The 11,257-nt window shown below is 56.2% G+C and overlaps 2 protein-coding genes across 2 annotated transcripts, besides 1 other annotated feature; both read left to right on the forward strand.

Annotated features, from left to right (window-relative positions):
- Positions 1–1,103: 1,103 nt before the first annotated feature.
- LPMP_262630 (hypothetical protein) lies at positions 1,104–3,605 on the forward strand (the record flags this gene model as incomplete). Its single annotated transcript, XM_010701780.1, has 1 exon — positions 1,104–3,605. The coding sequence occupies one exon, from the start codon at positions 1,104–1,106 to the stop codon at positions 3,603–3,605; it is 2,502 nt and encodes an 833-aa protein (XP_010700082.1).
- Positions 3,606–4,851: 1,246 nt separating this feature from the next.
- Positions 4,852–8,658, forward strand: ABCB2 (ABC transporter, putative; the record flags this gene model as incomplete). Its single annotated transcript, XM_010701781.1, has 1 exon — positions 4,852–8,658. One exon carries the CDS (start codon positions 4,852–4,854, stop codon positions 8,656–8,658), a length of 3,807 nt encoding a protein of 1,268 aa, XP_010700083.1.
- A 2,125-nt stretch (positions 8,659–10,783) lies between these two features.
- Positions 10,784–11,129: a repeat region.
- The last annotated feature ends 128 nt before the right edge of the window (positions 11,130–11,257 follow it).

Consider the following 11,257-nt stretch of genomic DNA (forward strand, 5'->3'; position numbering starts at 1 on the left):
AGGAGAGGCATCGCTGAGAGTGTACCGCCTCGCTTTTCTTTTGCCCGCTCCAGTTCTCCTAAGAGAACTGAGGCAGCTGCAATGTTATTCGAATTTGTTTGACAAGGTCAACTTGCCGATTGGCCAAACTTTGTGAAGGGGCTCGTGCCTTATGTGTATGTCTCCGCTGGCACTTCGCCTTTGCTGCCTCCCAATTTCTCATGAGGTGGAGTGCGGCGCTGAAGAGAGGGAGTCGTGCACACGCGCCTTTGTTGTGGTGTGTTGGCAGTGAGGCGCGATCATATGCACCCGGATGGTGCACGTGTGCGCCGCCAAAAGAGGAGAAAACGCACACACAGTGGAGAAGTGATTCAGGATGTGCGCATACGCGTGTGCGTGCACACCCAAGGGAGAGCAGTACACCTGCTTAGCTGTCTTTATGCAATGTGCGCAGCGACCCAAGTCTACGTCTACCGTTGTGTTTAGCGCCTTGTGTGGTGTGTGGACTGTGGATGGCATTGCGAGTAGGTCTCATGGGATTATACTCGCGCCTCATCACAATTGCTTCGAAGCGACTGCGTAGAATGTCGCCCTTCTCGATGGTTGCGCACCGCTTCGCCAATGTTTTTCACGACATCGTCTTTTAACGCTTTCTTGGTGATGTGCCCCCGCACCTACACATACACACACACGCATACACATGCATACACGGTCATGGCCACAGTGACGTGCTCTCCTACTCGTTTGAGTCAAGGCTGGCGAACTTGTTCTTAGCTTCTCCCCAGGAGCATCTCTCACGCAGGCCTTTGCAAACACGCTTACGTGCGCAGAGAGCGATCTGAGCACCGTGACAGCGGTTATCGAGCGAGAAATTGGCGAGTCGCACAAACCCCCTTCCCAGTGCACTGGCCTGTTTCAGTGCTCGCACAGACCATCGCTTGTTGTCGCTCTTATTTGGATTCAGCAGGCCCTCAGGCGCCGTATGCGTTTAGTGATCACACCAGACTGCACGCGTCGCTCTCCCCACTTTAGACTCTCTGTAGTGCACCGCTTTGCACGCTCTTGACACCGTCCAGTTCGTGTACCCCGGCGGCAAAGCAGAAGAACACCAAACCGCGACCACAATGAGCGAGGCAGACAGCCTGTGGCTCCAGAAGAGCATAACCCTCCCTGACCCGATCCCGGAAGAGGAGGACACGGCAGAAGCACTGGCACCAGTGCTTGTCCCCACAACTGCTGTCACTTCGACGTCCACCGCTACCAAGACCTCCCAGGAGGATACCATCGCGCCTCCTTCCCAGCCCAACATGGAGAAGAAAGCCGCCGCTGGAAAGGAGATGGACTTGACAAAGATGGTTCTGGACACCAGCAGCCTCTTGCGCGCGTCTGTGCAGCGTCCGTCAATGCGATACCCGAATCGGACTTCTGTTTCCCACTCCGCGCTCATCTCTGCACAGGAGCACGATGAGCTGCGTGCGCGCTACACACAGGCGAAGCGGGAGCTGCTGAAAGTGTCAGACATTCAGAAGGACCTCGACTTTGCCCGTTTTGAGCTCACGCGCTCGCAGGAGGAGGTGAAGCTGCTGCGCGAGAGCAACCACCACCTCCAGCAGGAGATTGGGGACTATGCGCAGCGGATCGAACGGGAATACAAGGCGCGCATGTCTCTTGAGGCGAAGATGTCGACCGAAGGCGTCACTCGTACTGAGGAGGTGGAGTTCTTGAAGAGGTCGATTGACAAACTGCGCGAGGAGAACGCGAAGCGACTCGACGATATGGCAGAGCAGCAGGAGAGTGAGTGCCAGGTACGGCTGCAGTCGATGCGTGACGAGCTGGCAGGCGCGGCGGAGGAGATGACGCGACTCGCCGCGGAGGCGAAGCAAGCACAGAAGGCTCGCGAGCTGTCGGAGTCGAAGCTCGCCACCACACTTAATGACTTGGAAAAGTCGTGTGCTGAGGTGAGCGACTGCAGGTCTCGAATCGATGCTCTACAGAAAGAGTACCAGGCGCTGGAGCAGCAGCACCGCAGCTTTGTGCAGCAGCAAGAGAGGCTGAACGTGACGTACCTCGAAGAGCAAAAGGCGCTCAACGAGGAGCGTGTGAATCAGGTGATGGAGTCAAAAAATACTGCTATCGCAGAGCTGCAAGAGGAGCTGCGTCTTTGGAAGGAGCGGACGAAGACAACGGCTGAAGAACTGGCTGCGGCACGCCAAGCGGCAGGCCAGCTGCAGGAAGACGTGAGGCAGCTGACAGCCGATCGCGTCAAGGAAGTGCGGTGCCTCGCTGAGGAGCATCGTCTTGCTCTGTGCGAGCTCCAGCTCCAGATGGAGGCGGCGGTCCGTGAGGCGCGGGGAAGTAAGACGTCCATCGAGGAAGAGGCTCAGTCTCTACGTCGCCAGCTTGCACAGGCGTCAAGTGAGCTCTCCACCGTAGCTGGCGTGCTGGCGCAGCGGGAGCGACAGCTTGCCAAAGCAGAAGAAGAGCTTGTGCACACCAAGGACCGATGTGTCGCGGCAGAGCAGGACAACGCGCAGCTGGCGAGCGATGCGCAGCTGAACGCCGAGGCGGCCGAGGAAGCCGCGGAGCGGGTGGAGCGGCTGATAAAGCAGAACCACGACATCGAGGAGGAGTTTTCGAAGGACATACGCGATGCCAAGGAGCGCATCCGTACCTTGGAGGTGACGTTGATGCAGAGCAAAGACGAGCTCTCGGAGCTACGTAAAGCGCAGATCAAATCTGCTGACGACGGCCTCGCCTCGACCCGCGACCTTCGCGCACAGACGGAGGCGCTGATGGAAGAGTGTACGACGCTCAAGGCCCAGGCAAGGGAGCACCGTCGCTTTGAGGAAATGGCGCGTGACTACCGCCAGCGCTTCGAGGAGGAGAGGACGAAGGTCGCCACACTTGAGGTAGAGCTCAGCGCTGCCGTCGACAGGTGTACGGCGGTGGAGGCGAAGCTGGAGGAGCTGTCGCGTCGCGTCATTTCGCAGGCAGCGTCGCGCTCGCCGATGCAGTCCCTGCACACCAACGCGACGACCGCGTCGCTCTCCCGCCATGGCAAGAATCGCAGTGTCTCCTCTGGACAATCGTACGCAGCCACCGGCGGCAGCTCAATGAAACGTGCGCGCACTGAAGACGCACGCGTCTTTGCGATCAGTGGGTTTGATGGCAACGACGTGCTGCATGCGGTGAAGCAGCTGCCGAACGTGGCGATTGCGGAGTGCAAGTCAAACATGCCTGTGCCGTCCAACCTTACCCACCTCATCACGAATGGCCAGCTCACGATTAAGCTTCTGACGGCGCTTGTGCGAGGCTGCTGGGTGCTGCCCGAGTCGTACGTGGTGGACTCTTTGAAAGAGCAGACATGGCTGCGTGAAGAGAACTACGGCTTCCAGCATGAGGAGCCACCACTGCTGAAGAAGCGCATTGCCCTCACAGAGCTGTTCATGTCCTGCAAGCATTACAGCACCGCCAGCCTGCTGCTCAAGGAGGGTGGTGCCATCTTCGTCGAAGACACGGAGCAGGCGGACATCGTTCTGTGCACCAACGCTGAGGCGCGCAGCATCAAGAACGGGTGGAAGTGGGAGAAGATGGTGGAGATGATCTACCCGCTCAAGATTCAGTAGCTTCTGTGGACAAAGACCGCAGACGTCGATGGAAGGGCACCGCACCTCTGCACCCAGAAATCGAGGGGTTTGTTGGTCTTCTCGCATTCTTTGCCGTCATTCTGCCCACTCCTCTACCCGTGCCGCTGCGCAGCGATCTTTTTCTTCACTCGGACGGCGTCGAGCGCAGCCTTAGAGTATATGTCGAGGTGTTTCTTTATTTTCTTTTCAGTCGTATTGCGATTGCCTAGATTCTTTTCCACCAGACCCCTTCACACACACACACACGCACACGGTTACTCACCGCGGTATCAGTGTGGTTGTTGTCTTGTCATAGACACGCCCTGTACGCGGTGGCTGTTCACACAGCCGTGCATGTTTGCGGGTTTTTGATGAGCTTGTGAGTTTCATAAAGTAGATTTCCTTGTGTTCTCATGTTTCTTCGTTTTTTGCCGGCCTGTATGCGTCGTCACATGACCACCGCTGACATGATTGTTTGTGTGTTTCGTATTTGTCCAGAAACACTGAAGGAAGTGGAAGGGGCACTGCCAATGCCGTGTGGTCACTGCGAGGGCGTTTTCTCCTGGCTTTGCCCTTGTCATGCAAGCGAGTCTCTGCGAGTGGACTACTATCACTCGCTTAAGCAGCCTTTGTCCAAACGCGCCAACACTACTCATGTCACAGTACTTCACTTGACGTACTCCACAGTGGACCACAGTGAACCACACACCCACACGCATTACGCTGTCCTCGTCGTGAGTCTTCCATGACATCCTCGCAAGATTAATGTTTTACTCTTCTCTGCACGTAGTGGTGCACGTGAACGAGATACGCCGCGCCTTTCAGGTATGTGGGAAGGGTGTGAAGCAGCATTTAAGTATTTAGGCACGACGCTGTGATGATGGAGTCACGCAGCACTATAAAAGAGGCAAGAATGCTCTCGGCCGCTAGGAGAACTTGAACGGCGCCCCTGCTGGTGGAGAAGTATGCAAGCTCATGTTGTTGGCTATGCGGTGCTGCACTGAGATATTCCGCTGCTCTCGGCGCCTTACCCCTCTCCTCGTCTACACTTTTCACCTCTGTCATGCCACTTCCCCCACGCCTGCACGCATACTCGCAACAACGTGCACGCCTCACATGTCACCGGGTCTCTCTGACACCCCTTACAGTGGTGATGTAGTGAACTTCGGGTGCTTTTCTTTTCTGTTTCCTCGCGTTGGGTCTCGTAAGGCGCTCGACAGTTTGGCTCGCACGCATCTTCGCTAGAATGATGTCAGCCGATCAAAAGACGAAGGTTAAGGCAACTCTCCAGGATGCGGAGGAGCCAGTATCGGAGCAGATAGGAGGACAGGTGCCCATTTTCAAGCTGTTTCGCTATCGCTCCCCTGGTGAGTGGTTCGCCGTTATTGTGGGTAGCACTGCGGCCTTCTGCTCCGGCGGTGTCACGCCGCTTTTTATGTACTTTTTTGGACGCATGACGAACAATGCGTACGACGACGAAATGGCACCGCAGCTGACGCGCAACTATGCGATGTTGATGGCGTGCGTTGGCATCCTCTCGATGGTGCTCGTCTTCATCAAGACTGCGACATACCAGGTGACTGCCACGCGCCTGGTCGGCCGCATCAAATGCGCCTACTTCTCTGCTGTCGTCAACCAGGACATCAGCTGGCACGATGGCCGCAAGCCTGGTGAGCTCATTTCTCGTCTGACTGGAGACACACGTGTCGTCCTCAACGGCATCAACGACCGCTTCGCCAGCTGGATTGAGAACCTCGGCACCGGCCTCATCGGCATCACTTTGGCATTCATTGCGAGCTGGGAGCTGACGCTCCTTATAATGGGCTCCTTTCCGCTCATTGGAGCGATGGTGTACTTCCTCTCTGCCGCGTCAGCTCGCCACGTGTCGGTGACACGCAAGCAGTACGCGAGGGCGAGTGCCATTGCTCAGGAAGTCATGCAGAACATCAAAACAGTGCAGAGTTTCAACCGGGAGATGCACGAGGTGGAGCGCTTCTCAGAAATGGTAGTGGGGTCGCGCAAGGCGGGTATTAAGAAGGACTTTCTCGTGGCGATGGCGGGCGCTTCCGTGATGGGAGTCATTCTGTGCGTCATCGGGCTCGCCTTTCTCCTCGCTGTGTACCTTGTCCAGAGCGGCCGCGCCGACGTCGGCTCCGTTGCGGCAACCTTTCTGACGGTGATGAACGGCGCCATGGGTCTCGGACAAGTGTTTCCAGCCCTCCTGTCCTTCGTGGAGGCGCGCGCAGCAGCGTACCCCATTTTCACGACCATCGATGAGCAGCCGGCAATTGACCTGAACGGGCCTGGCAAGGAGGCGACATTTCAGCGATGCATTGAGATGAGGAACATTACGTTCGCCTACCCGACGCGTCTAGATCAGGTCATTTTCAGAGGCTTAAGTGTCGAGATTCGCAAGGGCCAGAAGGTTGCGTTCTCTGGATCGACAGGGTGCGGCAAGTCGACTCTCATCAGTCTTATTCAGCGCTTTTACGACCCCACAGAGGGTGCTGTCTACGTGGACGGGCACGATCTCCGCGACCTAGACCTTAGGTCGTGGCGCAACCGCATCGGCATCGTTTCGCAAGAGCCGAACTTGTTCTCTGGTTCAGTGCTCGACAACGTCCGTATGGGGCGACGCAGTGCCACCTTTGAGGAGGTAGTGGCGGCATGCAAGCAGGCCCACATTCACGATATGATACTGACCCTGCCAGATGGCTACGACACCAACGTTGGTGCTCTGGGCAGCCAGTTGAGTGGCGGTCAAAAGCAGCGACTCGCTATCGCGCGTGCCGTCGTGCGTGGTGCCGACATCCTCCTTCTGGATGAGGCGACGAGCGCGCTGGACCGAAAGTCGGAGGTGGAGGTGCAGCGCGCCATAGACGATCTCACGCAGAATAGCAAAATGACGGTGGTCACGATCGCACATCGAATGGCCACCATCGCAAAGATGGATTGCATCTACTTCCTCGACGGGTCGCGCTACGGTGGCAGTTCCATTGTTGAGTGCGGCACCTATGAGGAGCTCATCCGCATGAACGGCCGCTTCGCCTCGATGGTGATGATGCAGGACACCGCCATGGGAAACTTGCGCACTGTGGTACACGACACAAGCTTCTACCTCTATCCAGGCGCTCTCGACGAAAATGCCGGTGATAGCGTGTCGAGTGTCGACAGTTACTGCAGCGATAACTCGTGGGACTCGAACAGCAATGGCTTCTACGAAGAGGACGACCGGTGGAGTCAGTATTCCAACGTCGACAATGTCCCCTTCGAGCACCGAACTGATTGGGAAGAGCGGAAGACGAGCGTGTCGATGTGGCGCATTATGAAAATGACCAAGAGTCGCTGGTGGGCGATTGTACTAGGTTTGCTAGGCTCCATCATCACGGCCATCGTCTTCCCTTGCGTCGGCCTCACGATCTCTCAGCTGATCAACAGTCTCGGTAACTACCGCCAGACGCAGGACAAGAAGCACATGCAAAAACAGGCAGTCCTCTACGCGATTCTGCTCATTCTTTTGGGCGCTGTCTACTTCCTAGGGGCTGTGCTCACGGGTTTCTACGGCTACGTCGGCGAGTACCTCACCTGTGAGCTGCGGTCGTTGCTGTTCCAGCGAATTCTTCGACAGGACCAAACCTTCTTTGACATGCCCCATCGAGACCCCGGGGGATTGACGACCCTTCTCTCTGGCGACTGCGAGGCAGTACATCAGCTGTACGGCCCTACCCTCGGTTCCCGTCTCAGGTCTGTCTGCGCACTCGCCGGCGGCATTATAATTGGCATTTTCATGCAGTGGAAGGTAGCGCTCGTGTGCCTGGCCACGATGCCGCTGTTTGTTGGCAGCATCGTTGCGCAGCAAATCTTCTTTGCTGACTCAGAAAAGGTTCGCGAGAGTGGCATCGACACGGTAGTGAACGAAGCCCTCGGCTCTATACGCACTGTCGCCTCCTTCAACATGCAGAATCGGGTGATTAAGAGATACAAGCGGATCATCAACATCGCGGAGCAGACTGCCGAGCGCCGCATTGTTCTCATTAGTATTCTCACCGGTGTGACGGAGATCACACTGATGGGATCGATGGCTCTCTCGTTTTGGTATGGCGGAACCCTCATTGAGAAGAACGAGACCCACTTCAGCAACGTGTTGGTTGCTGCAATGGCCATCACTATGGGTTCAACGCTGGCGGGTGCGGAGGCCGGCAGCTTTGCGACGAAGCTGCGCGATGCGCGGGACTCGTCGAACCGTGTCTTCACCGTTATTGACCGTGTGCCGGCGGTGGACAGTTATGAGTACGGCAAGGTGAACTTCGAGGAGCAGGTGGGTATCGCGTTCCACAACATTAGCTTCGCGTACCCGGCGCGTGAGGGAGCGAAGGTGCTGAACAACGTCTCTCTCAACTTTCAGGCAGGCTCGTCGAACGGTCTGATGGGGCAGACGGGTTGTGGCAAGTCCACCATTGTGCAAATTCTGGCTCGGTTCTATCCTATCTCGTCGGGCACGGTACTCATCAATGGCCAAGATCTCAGCTTTCTCGACCTTGTCACGTGGCGCGACCAGCTCAGCATTGTACTGCAGGAGCCCTCCCTGTTCAGCGGCACCATCCGTGACAATATCAAGTACTCGTTGCCCGATGCCACGGAGGAGGAGGTCATTGAGGCAGCAAAGACCGCTTGCATCCATGACGACATCATGGAGATGGACAACGGCTACGACACGGAGGTGGGCTACCGGGGCCAGCAACTCAGCGGCGGACAGAAACAACGCGTGGCCATCGCCAGAGGCGTTATCCGCTGCCCAAAGCTGTTGCTGCTCGATGAAGCTACCAGTGCCCTCGATAGCATAACAGAAATGCGAGTGCAGCGCAACTTAGACTTGTTTCAGCGGCGCTTCGATGTTACCACGATCACCATCGCGCATCGCCTCACGACCATCCGCCACAGTGACCAGATTGTGCTTTTGGACAGTGGCAAGATTATCGAGCGTGGCACGCACGAGCAACTCCTGGCACTGGGGGGTGAGTATAAATCTCGATGGGAACTGTCCCATGCTTGAGGAAAACGAACAGGTTGTGCCCTCCTAGCGAATGGTGCCGTCTCTTTCCCGTTGCTGCTCACTGGGACCGTCCCACGCCACTGGTCGTATTGTTTTACTCGGTGATACGTGTGTTTGCTGTCCTTTTTGGGCTACGCGCATGGATGCGTGTCTGGGTGTTATTCGTTGCCTCTCGCCGTCGTCCAGCTACCTACTTCCTTTATTCCTTGCTGTGCCTGCTCATTTTTGCACGTGCCGTTGTCCTCTGTGTCGTTGTGTCTTTCTGCTCCTCCTTGCGGGACAGGAGGAGGGGCACCATCTCCTACCGTGGGACTTTGTGCACGCGCGACAAAGACGGCAATGGGTACGAAGGGCAAGAGCACGTGCTTGCCTTTGGTTCTTCTTCTTGATTCGTTTGCCAGATGTCTGCTGCGCGTGTGTGTAACCCGGCCCCATCTCTAGCACTGTCTTGACTCCCTCTTGGTTTCTCTGTTGTCTTCTGCAGACCTATTCGCCAATCGCCTGTCATTTTGTGTGCTTTTCGGCTACTTTGTAGGTAGTGGGCCTTGCAGCTGCAGGGTTCGCCTCAGTGGTCGCTTCACTGTGTGCCTTTTCTCGTGTGCATAGACTGTGTTATTTGTTTATCCTTTGTGGTACTCATTTTTTGCTATCGCCTTTCTCACCACTGGTGGGCAGGAGCTCCTCTGTTTCTCCACCCTCTCTCTTCGGTTGACCGTTTTCCTTTCTACTGCCCCCTTTGTATTTCTCGTGTATCTGTCCTGCACTGTGTCGTACCCATGCTTCTCATTATTTTCCTGTCTCTCCACTGGCAACTTCGCCCGCTGTCTTCACGGCAGACACGCCAGCAAGATCACCAGCTGAACGGATGCCCAACGATGCGACTCTCCACTAGGACAGAGTGCATTCACACCGGCGCCCCTACGCACCGGCGTGCTGTAGCGCTTCCCGACAATGGCACTTACACTTTTTCCCATCACCTGCATGCGTGTCACTCGTCCCGGCGCTGCACCGTACCGTTTCCTTGTGTCTGTGAAGTGTTTACCGAGTACCTTTTTCCCGAGAGGCGCGTGCGTGGGAAGGAAAGAGGAAAAACCTCTCTTTACTTGCTCTGCATTAGTTCGCCTCGCCCGTCCGTGTAGGCAAAAATGCTTCGGAGGATTAGGGGTATGTGTTTGCGTTTACTTACTCGAGCATCCCTACCTCAGTGTCTGCGTGCATGCATTTGTGGATGTGGCTGCCATGGGATATACGGACGTTTTTGTTTTCACACCTCACCACTGGCCGTTACAAAAATAGCACGTATGCCATCCTTCGTCTTCCTACTACTCGATCACTCCCTCTTCCGCCCTCTCTCACCACAGCCACAAACATTCCTTATGTTGATTTACCTTTTCAAGTGACTTGTCGTGGACTGTGTTGAAGACCGCCGCTCTCGACTCTGTATGCCTACACGTTGTTGTTTGTGTGGCGTATCTTTCCTTTTCATGCCAGCGCATGTCTCTGACCTGCGGGGACCACATCCTGCATCGTCACACTTGCGGATTCGCAGGCGTATGTGCACAAACTGTTACCTCTCTTCAACATTGTTTGTTGTTCGGCTCATCTTAACACCGTTCCTCGCGGTGCTCATGTCCTCCCGCTCGAGTACGCTACGGGAGGACACCCTCAGAGACTGGCCTATGTGTACTTTGTGTCTCTTTTACCATCTCCATCTCTGTTCATTTAAAAGTCGATAAAATTACCATGAGAGGGAGGTGTGGCGCAGCAACCATAGAGCGATGTCATCTCTCAACGAGCGTCAACGCGGGATAGGGCGCCTTGTGTTTTGGAGTGCATTCTGTTGTGGTCTACGCATCTCAGTCACACGAAGTTCTAGTGCTCTTTATCACCTCGTTTTCAACCACTGGATGGTGTTCTGATTGCTTTCAGTTTGCGTTCGCCTTTTGTTTTGTTTTGAAAGGCAGTGACAAGACCGAAAGGAGGGAGGGGTAGTGAAAATAGGTTATGTCAATGCTGAATGGAGTTCCAGTACTCCCTACCCGTCCCATTATGTGCTGTGCCCACCATTTATTTCTGTTGTTCCTCATTTTGCTCTTCTCTCCTCAGATGCTCCGATAAAGGGCAAACACCACAGCGCGTGACATCCCAGGCACCAGCATCCCCCCTCCACTCTGTGTGGGGAAGCCGGGTAACCCTCCCTCTCCTAATGCCGAGCCACTCCTCGTGGTGGCAGGGCCACGTGTCTGCGACGTGGGGAGGCCCGAGCGAACTGTCCCTACGGATATCAGCGCTCAGGTCGAGCGCGCCGCCCTGCCCTGCCTGCCTACTGGTGTGGGAGGCCTGAGGCACCCCGAGGGGGATGCGCCGGGCGGGGACTGGGGTAATGGGAGGTGCTGCGAGGCGGCCTGCGCAGCGGGGGTGGGCCGGGCTTGGGGCGGAGGTGGTGCTCCGGTAACTGGGTAGGTGCATTGAGGATCGGCGCGAAAATTCACCGACAGCCAGATCCTTTTGTAGGAACCAGCCATTCGGCATTTGATCGATGGCCATCAGGGGAGCACATGTGTGATGTGAGGCCCACTGGTGATGTGCGCGAGCCTCA

This window comes from Leishmania panamensis (genome assembly GCF_000755165.1).
Source record: "Leishmania panamensis strain MHOM/PA/94/PSC-1 chromosome 26 sequence".
NCBI classification, from domain to species: Eukaryota; Euglenozoa; class Kinetoplastea; order Trypanosomatida; family Trypanosomatidae; genus Leishmania; species Leishmania panamensis.